Consider the following 18,326-nt stretch of genomic DNA (forward strand, 5'->3'; position numbering starts at 1 on the left):
TTGTACCAAAAATGGTTTGTCTATGCCAACGCAGTGTTTTTCACCTTCATTTTCTTGTGTGTATAGGCACCGTACACGCTGCTCCCTCGACTGAGGTGAAGCTAGAGCGTGCCAACTGTCCAATGTTCTGGTTCAGCTTCTACAATCGCTGCTACAAGTACGTCTCTTTACCTATGACCTGGGGTCAAGCAGAGCGGAACTGCTTGTCTGACGGTGCCAACCTGGTGTCCATCTACATGTCTGAGGAGCACAACTTCGTCCAAACACTCATCAAGAGCCATGACCCACAAGAGAGATACACCTGGATTGGAATGAGTGACACTCAGTTGGGGGAGCGCCTGGATGGTCTGTGGTCTGATGGCTCACAAGTGACCTACACCTGGTGGGGTCACAACGCGCCACAGGGTGGTTCAAACTGTGTCTTTACTAAGAGTTTTTGGGGTGACACAGACTGTTATAACCTTTTTCCTTCTGTCTGCGTACAAAAGAGAGGTTGTCCCTAATGAGTGGATTGTCTGATTCAACCACTAACTTGTACTATATGGTCTCCATAATAAAAGTACATTAAATACATGCATGTGATTGTTTGTGGTTCAATCCATTTCAGTGTGTCTCCATTGTAAAGAACATTCATAGACATTCAGATAATAAACTCTATTAGCAGTGGTGGACAAAATGTATATCCTATTTATTGGTATCACAATGAAAATTAATTTTCAAGGGTTTAAAAACACCATGACCTTTTTTTACATTGTTTTTTTGAAATATATTAATGTTATATTACATCATATTTAAATCTTAGTGTTTAGCTAATTTTATGGGGGCCCACTTGCAATATCCTCGCTGCTATAGAGAAGTGATTCTACAATAACTTGCATTATTAATCTTGCAATAACACACTATAACATCAAATAGCAGCGGATAATATCAAACATGCTTAAAATGTACTGTATGGCATTGGGAATTAATCTACCATTGTAAAGGTCCTATGTGGCCATCTAGTGGCCACATCGAGTAACAGCAGGTTAACAAGTGCGTTTATAAAACTCACCTTCAAAAGCACTTCTCACCCTCTTTTAATTTCAAGGACCCCCAGTTTGATATGCATTTGGCCACGGACCCCCAGATTCTTTAAATCTATGAGACCCCAATCTGCAAAAAAAAGAAAAGAAAGTAATTTAACTCCAAGACTGTTACAAATTGAACCAAATAGACCCATAAGTTGAATTTGTACATTCTTGGGGGTTACAGAACATTATGGGTCCATTTGGCTTTTTTTTTACCTGGGACCCCCTGGAACCCCCTCAAGGACACCTGGGGGTTCCCGGACCCCATGTTCAGAACCACTGTTCTAAAATATGTAAATTAATCTAAAAACAGCGATTGATGGCGTTACACTAGCTCTATATTATAGTATAGATTAGGTTTTTTATTGTGATAGTAATTACTGCTAAAAAGTGTTTGTTCAGTAACAGGGGTCTCCTCCAGAAAATACATCTTAAAGTCAGGATACCAATTTGATCTAATCAGGAGAAAGAACTCGGAAAGGATACAGGATAAACAAGTGATGACAAATAAATACGATAAAATTGGAACTGGAACACTATAAGATTGAAGCTGATAAAATGTATCAACTTCAATCTTATAGTGTTCCAGTTCCAATTTTCCCCGTCTCTTTAATAAGTAGACATTTAATATCTACTATTAAAGAGACGGGGAGACCCCTTGTGAAGAGGACCGTCTTGCCGCTGGAATCAGTACAGAGGCCTGGAGTAGGGCTTAACCCGTAGGTGTATTTATTCACAAAACATGACAGACATTTAGGAGAAAACACCCAGATCTGGTAGCATTTGGCTTCTCACCCTCATCTCTCCTCTAGTGGAATGGCAGCAGCCTTTTATAGCCATCTGGAGCTAATGAATCTGGACTATACCATTTTACTGCACCAGTCACAGGGGTGTTTCTAAAACATATAATAAATACCTAACTAAACATACAATAAATACATGAATATAAATAGCCTTAAAACACAAGTATTACAAGTCTCATTAACTACAGGTTATTCAATAATTCCTTCTTCACACTACAACATCATTTCAATCACACCAGCACATCATCAACCCCCCCAACTATCCTACTATGGTCCAGCCCAATCATGCTGAAACACACATGCAATTGTTAGTCATTCAATCAGACCTTAACAATAAAACTTATATTGCACCTCAACCATATTGCACCTAGTCTCCATTGCACCTATAACACACATTACACTTGCCCATCATGATTGTCAACACTTTGACTCCCCAGGTGGAACTCGTTGGCTGAGTGGCCATCTCAGTCAAACAGGGAACAAGTAAATGTATTCAACAATAAAATAATGACTGTGCAAAATACGCAGTGCAAATTACTAAAGTGCCAATACTTTGTGCAATTAAATCAACTTGGGTTTACAATATATGTGCAACATTTGTAACAGAGGTCCGCTCTGTTACACCCCTGTTACTCAACAAACCATCTATAGGGGGTCCGGGACCCCTAGGGGGTCCTCAGAGTTACTACAGGGGGTCCGCCAAATCTTTGTGTGATATGATTTATTTTTTTACCTTAACCACTTGAACCCGAGCATCCCTTTTCTGAGGAGAATTTTAGCCAAAAATAGCCGATCTACAAGCTCACAACGCCTCGCAGCGCAAAGAAGTATAGGTGTAGAGGGGAAAAAGGGCAGACCAAGTAAACAAAATAAGTTTAATCTGAAACACAATTTCATACAATATAGAGGTGACGTGGGTCCTTGACCTGAAAACATTGAAGACCCCTGATCCATACACAATACAGAGTACTTAGTTTTCACACACAATTTGCAGCACCTTTTTAATGAAAGCTTGTTCATATTGTTCACAGGTGAGGTGTTTAAAAGATCACGGCGAGTTTGAAATAGACGATGGAACCATTATTCTGCTGAAGAAAAACAGCCAGGTAAACTTGAATCTGATCATTCTGATGAGTTATGTTTTGATATCCTCATGGATTAAAGCAAAAAAAGTAAAATATCACAACTGGAAAATGTTGTTGGGCCCAGTCCTAATCTGTGATTTGTGAAACAGCGTGAAAGTACCCCCCGCTAGAATTATGATGTTTCAGTAGTCATACAGCCAACCAGTTGAAGAAACTGTAGATTGAGGCTTTGCTTTTATGAAATATCCTTTTCTGGAAGATAGAACATGTATTCTATTGCTAATCTTAAACTAACTAATTACCAAAAACGGGCTATCTACAAGCTTACTGCAACGTGTTGTAAACTTGTAGATGGCCTGTTGTTGGTGCGTGACATGATTTTATGAAGACATGCTGACTACTATGGAATCCAAAGCAACTGAGAACTTTAACCCTGCAAGGCCCAGTGTGATCGCACGATCACATGTATGTTTTATAAAGAAATGAGTTTAAATCATTTTTCTTTTCTGTTATTTTTTATTTTTTTCACCTCTAAATCCTCATTGGGTCCTATTGTTTAGTCATACAATGCCATTGGCCAGGATATTTGCATATAAATACCCCCCACAGAGCCAGGAATCATCACAACTTGAAAAGAATCTGGGCCTTGCAGGGTTAATCCATGCATCCTATAGATATAGAGTACATTGTAATACTGTCCACTGTTTCTTACCTTCCTGGGTTTAATTAAGTGTCTTCTCAGCTCATGAATATTTTTTATTTTTATTTTTCCCACAGCACTTCCTGCCTCGGTGGAAATGTGAGCAGCTGATTCGTCAGGGTGTCCTGGAGCATGTGATGTCATGATGAGCTGGCGTTAACGCGGACAGATGTTTCCCTGGCAAATTGTTGATTTTGAAATATTAATAATAATAAAATGAAAATATGAACAATACTATGTTCCTATTCGTTTATGCAATGTCTGATAAAAGCAGTGACTGTACTGATAAGACTATTATTGATATGCCAGTCTCAAGGTTTTCGTCTGAATAGTTAAGACACCGATTTCATTTCGGGGAGGTTGGTAGGTGTTTCCCTGGGGGAACCATCAACCCTGGAGACAAAACACATGGTCAAAGATCAGCCCTAAAATCACAGGGAATTACAAGCAGTGGTGGAAGTAATCTGAATGTTTTACTTTAGAAGAAAATTCCAAAAACAATACCACAATGTTTAAATGCTCTCTTACAAGCACTGTAAAAGTCCTGTATTAAACATTTTACTTCAGTAAAAGTACAAAAGTATTGGCATTAAAATATAGTTAATGCAATGTGAGAGTGCGGTCTAGCCTACACCAACTCTGGACTCGCTCCCCTCCACTCACACCTGTCTAGCATCAGGGTCTTGAGCTCTGCAGTGTTATCTCTGCTGACACACACCAGTGTGTATGTAGGTGGTCCACCTCTTCCCTTCCTGGCTGTACCTTGGGTTGGCTCCCACAGTGTCAGTTTGCTCACCACCAGTTCCGGGTGCGTGACGCAGTGCTCTGCCAGCCTCATCCTTCTCTCTCTGACCTTGTCTGTGACCCGTGGGAGGCCTTCGTAGAGGTCCACGTTCCTGATGTGGTCCTCCCATGTGACATCTAGTGCCATATAGCATTCTTGTGTACACTCCATCCGGGGCCTTTTCCCTGCTGTGCTGTGAAGGTCCATGTCTCAGCCCCATGCAGCAGCACTGATTCCACCGTAGCTACGAACAGCCGCCTCTTGAAGTCTTCTCCCATGTCATATTTCCACACTCTCCTCATTCCATTCCATGTATAGGGCATTCCAGGCAAGTGCCCTCCGGACCCTCAGATCCTGTTTAGTTGAAACAGTCCAGGCACCGAGATATTTGAAAAGTACCAAAGGTAAAAGTAATCATGTAGAATGTCCCATTTCACAAGTTTTCAACATATTTCATTCATTATATTTGGATATTATGTTTATTGAGTCACTTAATTGATCATTTGAATTCATCCAATCAGAGAGGTACTGCCAGCTGATAGGGCCAGATGTGTTCGATTTAGTTAAACTTCAGTTTTGGCCCTCCATTTATCAAAGTTGCGCAGACCAAATAATGGGCGAACACCGAGATCACCGCAATTGTCGGGATTTATCAATCTATCGTGACTTTGACGAGCATATACGGCACGCTCAGATCTCACGTGTGGTCTGATTTGTCTACACCCGTTTGTTCCATCGTAGACATGTGGAGCAGCATTGTCTGACCGTCTGACAGGCATCTAAACATATGTATTCACTCCAAAAATGTATAGCTATAAAACTAATAAATAATACATGCATATGATAAGCATGTGTGTTGTGTAGCTGTGTGTGAATCCACAGAGATGATTGGTGGGATAACTTCACATGTTGGAGAAGTTCCTCTTCTCTGCCGTATTCCGCTTCTTCATGTTGAAAAACAGGTGGGGCGAGGCTCCGCCACATTTATCAACAAAGGACAAATCGTACGCTGTGATGTGACAGGGTACACCTGCTTGATAAATCACACGTGGACGTGGTCGTAAGCTGATTCCTGGGCTCAAATTTAAACTGGTTTGAACGTTCCATTGATAAATGAGGGCCATACTTGCTGGCAGCTTTCAATGAAGGAAGTTTATTAGAGCTATTCTTAGTTTGATGTGCTATTATTTTTTACTAAGCATTAATACTTAATAGTAGGCTATGTTGTGGACCAGTTTTTGTAAATAAGCACCCTTGAAGAGGAGACCAAAGTCTTGGCACTGTGACCACTGTGGCTGATGCACCACAGTGGTCACAAACAACTTCCCATATTTTTTTTACAAAACAGAAATGAGTGGAGGAGGAATTAACAATGCAAATCATGATTTTTATCATGATAATATTTTAGAAAATTATTTAATAGGCTAAATAGTGTGTGTGTGTGTGTGTGTGTGTGTGTGTGTGTGTGTGTGTGTGTGTGTGTGTGTGTGTGTGTGCGTGCGTGCGTGCGTGCGTGCGTGCGTGCGTGCGTGCGTGCATTCTCCAGACATAAGGCCGTACGGGTGGTGTTGGATTGCTTTGTGCTGTTCTTGCTATCCACTATCTCTGTAAGTCACATTTCACAATATATTGTATTGTGTTCTCACACTCTCTCTCTGGCTTAAATCTAGGGTCGCTCAACCACAGGCAAACTCTATCTCTCCTGCTTAAACCAAGGGCCACTCTCTCCTATGCTGCCGATATAGTGCTGCTCTGCGTTTGTACTTGCATCCCGTCATTTCATTGCTGGGAAATGTTTCTATGAGGCATGCAGGCATTTTACCAACACTGCATTTATGCTACCATCAAATTAGATTGTGTGTATCGCTCTCTCACACACACACACACACACACACACACACACACACACACACACACACACACACACACACACACACACACACACACACACACACACACACACACACACACACACACGGAGAAGAAAAATAAAGGAAAAAAGGAAGAGGAAAAGAAGAACAGAAACTTCTTGCACCTCACAGCTGTACTTCCCCTTCTTAGGAACACAGTAAACAAGTCTTTGTGTAGCCGGCCTATTACAGTTTTTCTATTAAATTAGACATTTCTGTAGCCTTATCGACCAATAACATGGTAGACTATGTCTAGTGTATAGACATTTTACTGTACATACTGGCTCAATACTGTAATTGCAGAGACTTGAAGGTTCGACTCTTCCTCTGTATTATCATGCAGCGCTGTAATAAAGAACCTTGTTCCCTATTAGTTTCATAATAATAACAATAATAAGGATTTTACTAATTATTTAGATGTATGATTTGACATCCATGAACCACAGAGGAGAGGAATTGAAAAGCAACTAGTCTATAACTATCTGAACTAAACAAACAGTCACACAGTGCATTTGAGCACATACAACCAAAGAATGTTTTATAGTGCCCGTTTCCAGAGCCATAATACCAGGTTTCCACCACGCTACCATTAGACTGTTGAACAAGGCCTGAACACCACCTGGTGGCCTGCCACACTGGATGACTTTCCATTATGTTGGACTATTTTGCCTATGTTGGATTACTTTCCTTTATGCAGATTATTGTGAATGTGAATTATTTCACTCATGTGGACAACTTTCCTTTTTGGGTCCCAGGGTCCCCAGCTGAAAAAGAACTCATGTTCTAGGTCAGGGTTCTGCAATGTTTTCAGGCATAATACCAACTTAACTGTGATCCACGGCTGGTGAGATCTACCATCAATGAAAACAAACCACCGCTTTTTACATCTTATTATAGACTGCTAATTAGAATAATGTGAACATAGAATGTCAATAATTTAATAATAAAAACCTAATATAGAATAAGTCAGCAGTTTAATATGAATAAAAAAGGCAAGATCAATTCTGGAGGAAGTGTTGGACTTCTAAAATGCTGATGACAGCACTTGATCCAGTTTCACTTAGATTTCAGTTCCTTTCTGCTTTTTCTCCATTTTCTCAGTTCCCTGTTGGCTGGAAATATCTTGTCAAAGAATTTGTCTTCTTTGAATAGAATATCATCTTATATAAAAACAATTGACACAAGGAATTGACACTCTCACATCTGCTGATTATACAGGAAAATTAGAATCACAGAGATTAGTTCAGAATTAGGAGTGAGGGACACCTCTGAATGTTGTGTCGTTGGGCATGGCTACACCTCCAGGCGCAAATAACAGAGTCGGCATAATCATAATGTATAAGGTAGTGGGGCCGTAAGATACTGTTTGGGGACAGCCTCAGCTGCCTTGTGCGTAATTGACGGGTATCTGGTACTGCCATGGGATAGCACAGGATGGAAAATAGGGCCCTAAGTAATCAAATTGCAGGTGTGGGGAATCAACAGGTGTGGGGAATTTGCCAAATCAGGCTTAGGCTGAGGTTGCCATGGCAATCAATAGGCTCATTTGGGCCACGGCCAGAGCCTTTTTTGGCAGTTCTGGACAACCGCCTATCCGGCCTACTCGACACCGGGCACTGCACTCCCTCGAGTTGTCTGCGACGTGGTCGGTCGAACGGTTCTCGAGATACGTGGATTACAGACGTACATCCGTACAGAGATTCCCTGCATTTATTGTAAGACATGTCATGTTTCTGAGAATGCTTTCCACAGGGTGCTTTTGATTTCACATAAAAGAAAATGTCAGCAAAAAATATGCTGATGCATTTTTTTAATAATGGTTCTTGTAAATAAGCTTTTTTTTAACATGAGGGTGGAACAAACCAAAATGAGGAAGAGAGGCACAGAAATAAAAGACCACACTTTCCTTGTCTTCAGTGTGTTGTGAAAAGGAGGACCAATAGATATAAATGGCTGTATATGGACATTGTGGACACCTTGAACTCCACGATCAAGACAATCTAATCTGTGATGATACTGAGACCATGACTACAGATCAGGAGAAAGATCTACAGAAGATACTGCAGTCTGGTAAGATTACTACAACAAAATAAATAGAATCAAACAACAATCAAGCAGGACGTGATCAAAATAGAGCTCAGCTGTGATTAAAAGAAAAAAAAGTTAAGTCCTCTTAAGCGAGGGCTTAAAAACGTTGATGGGCTGGGCGGATCGAATGTGAAGGGGAAGATCATTCCAGAGCCTGGGGGCAGCCACGGCAAAAGCACGGTCGCCCCTGGTTTTCATTCCGGTAGTTGGCTGAGTCAGTAATGAGAGGTCAGCTGACCTCCTCGGGAAAAGTAACTTTACAATAAAGTTGAGATTGCAGTAGTCTAGCCTAGACTAAATAAAAGCGTGGATCAACATTTCAAGTTGCTTGGCAGGGAGGTAGGCTTTTACCATGGCGATTAATTGCACCTGGGAAAAACTGGCTTTGATGACCGACCTGATTTGTTTATCAAGTTTAAAAGAGCTATCAAAGATGATTACACCAAGGTTTTTTACCCAGGAGCGGATGTTGCGGGGTGAGAGTACCCAGGGTATACTGTAGGAAGAGGAGGAAGGGTCATGGCCAAAGATAATGCATTCGGTTTTCGTCGTTTAGGTGTAAACAATGTCCAGAGTTTTATATAATTTGATATCATTATATATATATGTACATATATGTATGTGTGTGTGTGTGTGTGTGTGTGTGTGTGTATATATATGTGTGTGTGTGTGTGTGTGTGTGTGTGTGTGTGTGTGTGTGTGTGTGTGTGTGTGTGTGTGTGTGTGTGTGTGTATGTAAATATATATATATATATATATATATATATATATATATATATATATATATATATTAATTTTATATAATTTTATATCACTTTTGAATCTGATGAAACTAAACATGAGCCTTTTAAACAAGATGTTTGTGTGTGTGTGTGTGTGTGTGTGTGTGTGTGTGTGTGTGTGTGTGTGTGTGTGTGTGTGTGTGTGTGTGTGTGTGTGTGTGTGTGTGCATGCGTTCTCCAGACATACGACGGTACGGGCGGGTTGGAGTCAGTGTTGGATTGCTTTGTGCTCTCCTCAACATTGCTATCCTCTGCCGCTGTAAGTCAAGTTTCATAACAATGTATTTTATTACAATGTTCTTTATCTATTATGATCCAACATTTGTTTTTGCCAATACACTTGCATATGATAGCCCATGAAATGTATGTAATAGGCCTAGTAGACGTAATAGCTCTAGTTGTGGGAAAGCAAGACTCCCAAATTTGGATTGACTTCCTGTATCTGTGCATCTCTCTCAGGGAGTATTTCCAGCTCTATGTCTTGGACTTTTATTTTGTTTGCACTTTCTCCCTTTTTAGTCCGTACATCTACATAAACTTTCAGATTTAAAAGTAAAATGCTTACTCCATGGCCATGGATGTTACAATTATGTACGGCCCCTCAGAAGTACCTGTATATTCCGTATTGTTCAATAAAAAGCATTTTATTCCGATGGGTGGCCATTTACTCTGTATGCTTTCAAGTGCGCGACCCCATCGGTTGGGAGGTGTATTGCGCTCTGATACATTATAACTCTATGAGGAAATGGCCACAGATCGGATTAAACTTACTTCTGAGGGGCCATACATAATTGTAACATCCACGGCCATGGGGTAAGCCCTTTATATTTGAAATCTGAGCGTTCATGTAGCTGTACGGTCCAAAAAGGGGCGATAGTGCAAACACTATTTAGAAAAAACTCCAAGACTGTCATATCAATATGACCGATGACCGTCTTGTGATCCAAGGCTAGGGCAGGCGCCAAGATCGTGACAGGATCTCCCATATTTAAATATTGTTTCCATACAGATCAGTCCAACATGGCTGGCATGAAGAGGACTCCCTGTGGTCAGTGAGATATCACGTTTTTTCTTATAATGTTGCTCATTATTTATCATTAATTTGAGCAAAAAACAACAACAAACAACAGCGGCTAACGTTATTCTTTTGTTATTAGAATCATCTGTATGGCAACCATTTGCCAGAGGTTGTTATTACATCTCTGCTGGGCAGAAAAACTGGACGAATAGCAGACAGTGGTGTAGAGACAGACAATCAGACCTGATAGTCATAGACAGCAAAGAAAAACAGGTATAGTTTGTGTACTGTAAGTTAAACCGCTTATGTTCGTATGCATGTGCATATGCGTGTTTTTGTGTCACGCGCACTTGTGCGTGCGTGCATGTGTGTGTGTGTGTGTGTGTGTGTGTGTGTGTGTGTGTGTGTGTGTGTGTGTGTGTGTGTGTGTGTGTGTGCGCGCGCGTGTGTTTCTTTACAAGTTCTTCAGCTTAGTTGATGCAGCTTTTATAGCACCATTTGACAAATGAAGCATCTATAATTATGAGCAAATGTTTGTGTTATTTAGCACAATTCTTTATTTAGTGTGTACTTCAGTAACCAGCAATTATTCTGTCCAGGACTTTGTTGAACATTTTAATAAGAAAATGTGGCTGGGTTTGACTGACAGAGACGAAGAAGGAATCTGGAAGTGGGTGGATGGAACAACACTGACCACACCAACGTAAGAATAATCATCTTCATCTCCCAATTTGTTTTCTGAATGATAATTCTTTTTTTTATTGTGAAATACAAACCTAAGGTACTACACTGTCACTAAGACATTATGTCTGTTCTGTTATCTACTTCCAGTTGCATTGCATCTAATATTTTACTATTTTTTTCTGAATCCCATGTGCGTTACTAATCCTTTATTATTATTATTATTATTATTATTATTATTATTATTATTATTATTATTATTATTATTATTATCATTATTATTATTATTGCGACCGTAGGTCGCATTTACTATAGAAACCTGCTCCAGGTGTCCGTCCGTCACCCCGTCCCTCCGTCACACACGTCCCGTCACTCCGTCACACACGTCCCGTCACTCCGTCACACACGTCCCGTCACACTTTTGCCCTGCTCATATCTCCGCACCCGTTGCCCCGATCCATGCCAGATTTTGCACACACACTCCTTACCTGCCAAACTACACCCTCCAAGGACCCCCGGAGCTCCAGGGACCCCCAGCTGCCTCGGGGACCCCCAAGTGTAAAAAATGAGCACATGTGGACAAATTACCAAATGACCACCCCAACGGGGCTGCTCACGGGGCATTCCCGGGGACCACCCACTCCTGGTGCTCCAGAACGGATGCAAAAGTGGTGGCGCCCCCAGTGGAGGACCCCCTGCCACTGCAGCTCACATAAAATGCCGTAACTCGGGCTAGGAGCGTCCGGGAGAGCCGCGGCCGGTACCTATTCGTCCGCCAAGGCAACGCGGACACCCCACCCCTAATTTCTCACATGGCCCTCTTCTAGCGCCACCTTCAGGCCGCTTTTCACAACACATTTTTGCCCACTACTCCTACAGTTTTGCCCCTAAAAACACGCAAATTGCTACACACTACACAGTATGTGTACACTCATGTCATCAACATGCCTGCCACCACATTTCTTAGACCACCAAACAAAACTATACATTGCCCACACAACTAGGAACCAATCGCCGTTACAGCCCTCTTCTGTATACATGTGACCTACGGTCGCTTATCTCCCGATTAGGGAGTCTTACTGGTTAGTAGTAGTAGTAGTAGTAGTAGTAGTATTAGTATTAGTATTAGTATTAGTATTATTACTTACTCCAAGTTGTATGTCTTTTTATCTGTTCAATAAAGAGATTGTGTGCACATCGAATCCCTGTAAATCAGGCAAATCATCATCAGGCAAATCGATGATTGAATCAGAATCAGCTTTATTCACATTACTGGTTTACAGAAGTAAATGTGTGAAATTAGTTTTTGTGCATAGTTCCCATCGTATCGTTATTTCCATAGAAGAAAGAAAGGGAAGAAGAAGAGGGGAGGTGGCAAGGGGGGAACGGAGATCAAACAAGAAAAATCTAATAACAAATGATCTACACATTTACTTATGGTACCTGAGATAAGATATAAAGGTGCGTGAGCATAGCAGCAGATGTATTCTGTGCATGATATACTTATAGACGTTAGTTATAAGGCACTAGAAAAAAACACACAAAAAGACAAGTCAGCGCGTTGTACATAGGATTATGATGCAAAATGTCAGTGCGTGTCGACCGCATAATCCACATAAGGTAGACTGACACTGGTAAAATCCGCAAGTAGTCCATGAGGAAGAGCAAAGAAAATAAGTCAAGTCATTTGTCCGTATAATCCACAGTTTGGTCCAAGGAAGAGCTAAATCCAAGTCACTTGTCCCTGGTAGGTCCAAGGAAGAGCAAAGGTCTGAGAGCAGTCTGACAGAACTGCCTATCACACTGCTGAACAAGGCATAAGCCTTGTTCAGCAGATGACTTTATGAGTTGGGTGGTGCTTGTCCTTGATGATGCACTGGGCTTTGACTACACACCGCTTTTTGTACAGTTCCTGGAGTGCGGAGAGCTCGACTCCCATTGTGCACTCTGCCGATTGCACTCCTCGCTGTAGGCTGATCTTTTCTTGGGCAGTACAGTTCCCATACCAGGCCGTAACACAGTACAGCCTTAGGATGGGGTGTCCTACGCCGAACTTCTTCAGGCGGCGAAACCAGTACATTCGCTGATGAGCCTTTTTCCTCACGCGTGTGGTGTGTGTCTGTGAATTTCTGTATCTGGCCTGTGTCCCTCTCGATGTCTAAAGGTCTAAGACCTATCATCTTAATTTTACCTTCATTCTTCTAAATAATTTTATTATCATAAAACACAAACCTACTACACTGTCACTAAGACATCATCATGTATGTTGTCTATTTCACTATCCAGTCTGAATATCATTTGGGGCCATGATTTAAAAAATAAATAAAAATGGAGAGATAAAAAACATCCTTGTAACGGTATTTTAATGAACTAAATGTTCCTACTTCTCCAGGTACTGGTACCCTGGTCAGCCTGATAACAAAAACCCCAAAACACAAGGACCAGAAGACTGTATTGAGTATTATAATGGGGTTGAACCTTATTATACTGTAAGCGGATGGCACGACGCACCATGTTCTTCCGTCACCCACTGGATCTGTGAAAGAGTGATGCACTGAAAAATCATCTAGTTAGCTGGTGTGTTGGTACAGCTACTGTACATGATGGCGGTGTTTGCATGTGGTAGTTCGTGTGTTGGCTTATTGTCTTCTACCCAGTGTTCACTGTAGGCATTGCTTTACAATTATTGTGGGATCGCTTTAGACAGAATTAATCAGGAACAGTACTTTCTAGTGTGATACTATCAACATTCTTAGCGATCCCACACTGTTTCTTCAGGAACAGTACTTTCTAGTTTGTATTAATATTTTCAATATTTAGTTGAATGAGTGTGAATACAGCCATGTATTACATTTGTATGTACATTTTCACGTAGATTAATAAAGTGTTTCTTAAAACAGTGCTCGAAAGTTATTATGCATCTATTTCTCAAACCAAGTAGTGTCTTAGAGGCCTATATAAGTACTGAATGGTGTGTAACTGGTGTGTGAAGATGGTCAATGTACAGAGGAATATACAGCGCAGTCGTGTGTTCTAAAAGGAGCATTTGTAGGATATAGCAGAGTGATAAAGAACATAAAGCATTTGAAGTGCACTTATATCACCATAGTCTAACATGGGAAGGATGGTCAAGTGCAACTATTTATATAATTTATCACTGATTTATACATGCATTTACATGATAAATGCATGTATTAAACACATTTCAATTTGTCTTCTGAAACCACTGTTCAGCGCACAATTTGACCAATACTGTGATTAATGTAGCCCTCAAGTTTTAATTTTGTCTCTGAATCAAAGGTTGAGAAAATGGAAAAAGCCGTTTTGGAGCCCTCAATTTCAATTTGTCATTTTGTCTTTATTTTTTATTATATTTTTCTCGTTTTAACCACTACCGGAAGTAATTCACTGTATTGTTCCAATAATACATTCAGAATGGAAAAATGAAAAATAAGGAAAACGACAAATTTTCCAATTTATGTTCTTCGGGTTTTGAATAGAAAGTGAAAAAATCGACCAGAGGGGTGCCATTTATTCATTTATCTATTTATTTATTTATTTTGACCGCTGCTTTTGATTGGCTGAAACAGGGTAGGGAGCGCTCGGCTGTGTCAGCTTGGACCGCACGCGAGACTGCGAGGTGGTGTTAATAATAGTAATAATAATAATAATATATATTTTTTTTTATTGGGGGTGCTGAGAGGGAGCTTGGCTATTAATTTGGGGTGCGACATAACTGTGGCTATAACCTGGGCACCAAAACACTATTCATTCGGTAACAATGGCTAGAAATATTTGGCCTTAAATTATATTACAAAATTATTACATGTACGCCCCCCCCTCCCTAATTATAAACTAAATGTTAATAGGCTATTATTTAATACATTCTAAGATGTAAAATCAATTCATATATGGTGCCCAGGGTTCTCAGGGGTCTACTGTTCCGTTTTCCGTATTGTTGCTTAATTAAACTTAATCTTTATGTGCCCGCAGTGGCATAGACCTACCACTTGTCCCACTTGACCATTACCCTAAATTAGCATTTCTGATGCACGTGCCACTTCAATGGAAATTGTGAGGCTTCAGTCATAATCACATTTAAAATCACAGGCTCTCCGGGTGTAAATGGGTGAAATTAATTTAAGGAATATAAGGAAAACTAAGACAGAACAGGCCAGACACAAATGTCATTGACATTTGTGTCTGTGTGTGTGTGTGTGCGTGCGTGCGTGCGTGCGTGCGTGCGTGCGTGCGTGCGTGCGTGCGTGCGGCGTAACAGAGGGTCAGTAGATGTGTGTGTGTGTGGTCTCCATCAAACAGCTGCAGCAGTCGTCCAGCCTGGGGAAGAGAGCTCTGAGACATCTATGAAGAACTACTACACTTGGAACACCTGACACTCTGTGTGTGTAGTTCAATGAATCTTAAAATATTTTAATATTTGGTGCTTAATTTAGAAATATATATTTTTTTAAGGCAGAAACACTTCTCTGTGAGTGATTTTGTTACTTGTGCAACATTTGCTGGAATTCTTCCAAGTTGTGTTCGAACTCTTCAATAATGTTTTTACCTTGGTTATAATATCTACAGGATCATACACAGAGATTATTGCAAGATAACCCCCAACAGGGTGACACTGGACCGATGTGCCATTTTACACTAATGATTTATTTTAAAATGGATGTAGGGCCTATTAGCCTTTTCTCAGTGCTTCTATAGCAACATAAACAGTCAGAACTGTGGAGGTGCTGCTCTCAGCTCAGTGCAAGGTCACATCAGGACACGTTACGTAGAATAAAATGCCTAACCTAATGTATGTTCAGTATTTCAAAATCACTGTTTTTATAGAGTTTGAGAAACATTCATAGCCTACACAGTGTGTTGTATTTTAGCGTTCTGTATGGTTCTAAACAAGTGTTTTGTTTTTCCTTAGGCCTGTACTTACAGTCAGTGTCAGATGGGTCCAGAAAGATTGTGGACTGATTTGTTTTCACTTTGGGACAAAATCTGTAGTATGATTAGAAATTATGTTTTGAAGTAAATGCAAAATGGCAGAAAATCTTGTCAGATGAAAATGGATGTTGGCTATGGGGAGTTACACCATGATCCAAGGAATCCAGGGACAAATATTTTTATTGTATGACCTACGGTATGCCAAAACATGAGGCCTAACGTTGGGCTTTGTAGTAGTTGTTTTTTGTAGTAAAAGTACAGTGCACAGGCCTATTGGCATGTGCAGCCTATTAACATCTTAAACCAGTAGTTCTCTGTGGGGTCCCCTGCAAAATGTGTTAATACAGCATCACAATCCTTTTAACCCCTTCATCCATACTTTATCCATATTTTATTGGCTATTCAAAAGACTAGTATTGACGTGCAACAACCAGTGGCGTCCCGAGGATTTACATTTAGGGCAGGCAAGATTTCTCCTTTTTATTGTTTTTTATTCTATTTTAGTTAGTGGGCCCTTTTAGTTAGTTAGGTAGGCATTTTATTGTGTTTTGGCTATTTTAGATGCTGCTGTAATTAGGGTTAATTTAAATACAAATCAAGTTTTCACCTTTGCAAGTTTGCCTGTTTAAGTTTTTTTTTGTCTGCCTTTTAACATGTATTGATTTTAGCTTTAAGCACCCTGCACTTTACAAACTTCATATCAGCACTTTGAGCATCAGAATTCAAGATGAGTGGTACACTAACTTGAAAAGAAATGCATAATTTTATATATGCATATTTCACACCGCATTCAAACACCTTGTTTTTATTTCATTATGTGTAATGTGATGATTGTATTGAGTACTGTGTATTTAGTTGATGTTTAAAAACCAAACAGTCAAGTTTCATTGTGCATTTTCAAAAACACACAAAATATAAATGTGAACAAGAATGTTTTATTTGAGGACAACAGAATAGTGTTTCTGCACAGAAACAAAATGTATATCACTGATATTACAATTACTCTACAATATTCAACAATCATAAATAAATTAAATTGATATTCCGATGAAATAGATAAAACAAACAAATTCCCTGAATCCTAATCTAGTTAGAAAATATAGATACAATATATACTTATAGGTATACAAAGATACATATAACATATATCAGCATAGACATACATTCATGTGTCTTGTCCTCCATTTTCTCTCATTAAGTAAAAACATAGAAACAGGGTCTCCGTCCGGGATCACAGGCTTTATCACAGTTTTTGTACTCCCTCAAACTGTCTTGTGAACCCCATGTCCTGGGACAACGCTCTGCACGGAAACACAGTGTTCAAATGAATAACAATAACCACTGAACACTGCAAAGCTACTTAACTAGAAAAGGTGTCATAAATGACCAATCATACAAAGCAAAGTACCACACAATTATTATATTGTATGTGTAAGTGGTGAGAGTAGGTCCAGCATGCGTACGCCAGGGCTACTTACGCATTCTTTCTCATTCATTTCCTGAAGGAAAAGGATGCACTGATGTATTGCGGACTTCGTTAATCTGACTTCCTTTGATTCGCAGTCTTTCTTCTCCTTAAAAAAAAAGAAAAGGTTAACTTTAGAGTTCATTTTTGGCAAGTGTTTGCTCTTCAGCCGACAGCCAAGCTGGTGGTGTGAGATTCAAGAGATAAAGTGTTATGTGTCAGAACAGTCTTAATTCAGAAGAAGAAAATGCATCACTAACCAGGTGATGATGTTTAGAGAGAGTTTCAGTGCCATGTTTCAGGCTCTCTACAACGTCTCTGTTCTTTAGACTCATCTTAGTCAGTTCATGTACCAAATGCTTCAGGTCGTTGGCAAAGGTACAGCTGCAGTGACACTAATGGACAAATGACAAAGCCTGGTCAGGGTACAGCAGTTTTGTCGAGTAGAACAAATAAAATGTGTCTTGAACAGAACGAGAGGAACTTATGAGGCCTGCATGGATTGCTCGATAATCAACTCATATTACTTACTGATTCTTCTCTCATTTTGTTTTTTGGCACGTTAACGTAGTGCTTTGCCTGTAGAAATAGAGATAACATTTATTTTATTGTTATTATTAATCCACCGGCTGGTGATGACAAGATTATAATGATCACATTCACATGTTACAGTATTCAGATAAAAGTCTAGACCTGGTCACAGTGCAACAGAGTAGGGCTTTTACTAGCCCTAGAATGTCTGTCATCTTACATACATTTCATGTAAGCCTATTTCAAATAGACAGTCATAGATCGGTCTGGCCGACGCGCTGTGTAGTGCAGGATCTGCGCGGGTGTGAAATTGCTCTAAAAAATCACCCAATAATTAATTCCTAAGACTTGGAGTTAGATATTGTCCTCTAGTTTCATATCCATTTGAAAGTTCTGCCAGAAAACGTGTGTTTAGTCAAATATCTCCACGTTTCCACGAGCTGCACACGGACGACTTTTTGT

The 18,326-nt window shown here is 40.1% G+C and overlaps 1 protein-coding gene across 1 annotated transcript; it reads left to right on the plus strand.

Annotated features, from left to right (window-relative positions):
• Window positions 1-8,280: 8,280 nt before the first annotated feature.
• On the plus strand, window positions 8,281-13,964 carry LOC311059435 (CD209 antigen-like protein C). The gene is made up of 6 exons (XM_084077364.1): window positions 8,281-8,419; window positions 9,401-9,478; window positions 10,229-10,267; window positions 10,377-10,510; window positions 10,837-10,940; window positions 13,311-13,964. The coding sequence occupies exons 1-6, from the start codon at window positions 8,299-8,301 to the stop codon at window positions 13,474-13,476; spliced, it is 642 nt and encodes a 213-aa protein (XP_083933490.1). The 5' UTR covers window positions 8,281-8,298; the 3' UTR covers window positions 13,477-13,964.
• Window positions 13,965-18,326: the final 4,362 nt, after the last annotated feature.

This window comes from Gymnoscopelus microlampas, assembly GCF_963454915.1.
Source record: "Gymnoscopelus microlampas genome assembly, chromosome: 13".
Lineage (NCBI taxonomy): Eukaryota > Metazoa > Chordata > Actinopteri > Myctophiformes > Myctophidae > Gymnoscopelus > Gymnoscopelus microlampas.

Excerpts from the sequence above, each read along its gene's own strand:
- LOC311059435 (XM_084077364.1), top strand. The coding sequence starts at position 8,299 with ATGGCTGTATATGGACATTGTGGACACCTTGAACTCCACGATCAAGAC. Across the intron at positions 10,511-10,836 it reads TAGACAGCAAAGAAAAACAG|GACTTTGTTGAACATTTTAA; the intron begins GTATAGTTTGTG and ends TATTCTGTCCAG. Across the intron at positions 10,941-13,310 it reads ACAACACTGACCACACCAAC|GTACTGGTACCCTGGTCAGC; the intron begins GTAAGAATAATC and ends CTACTTCTCCAG.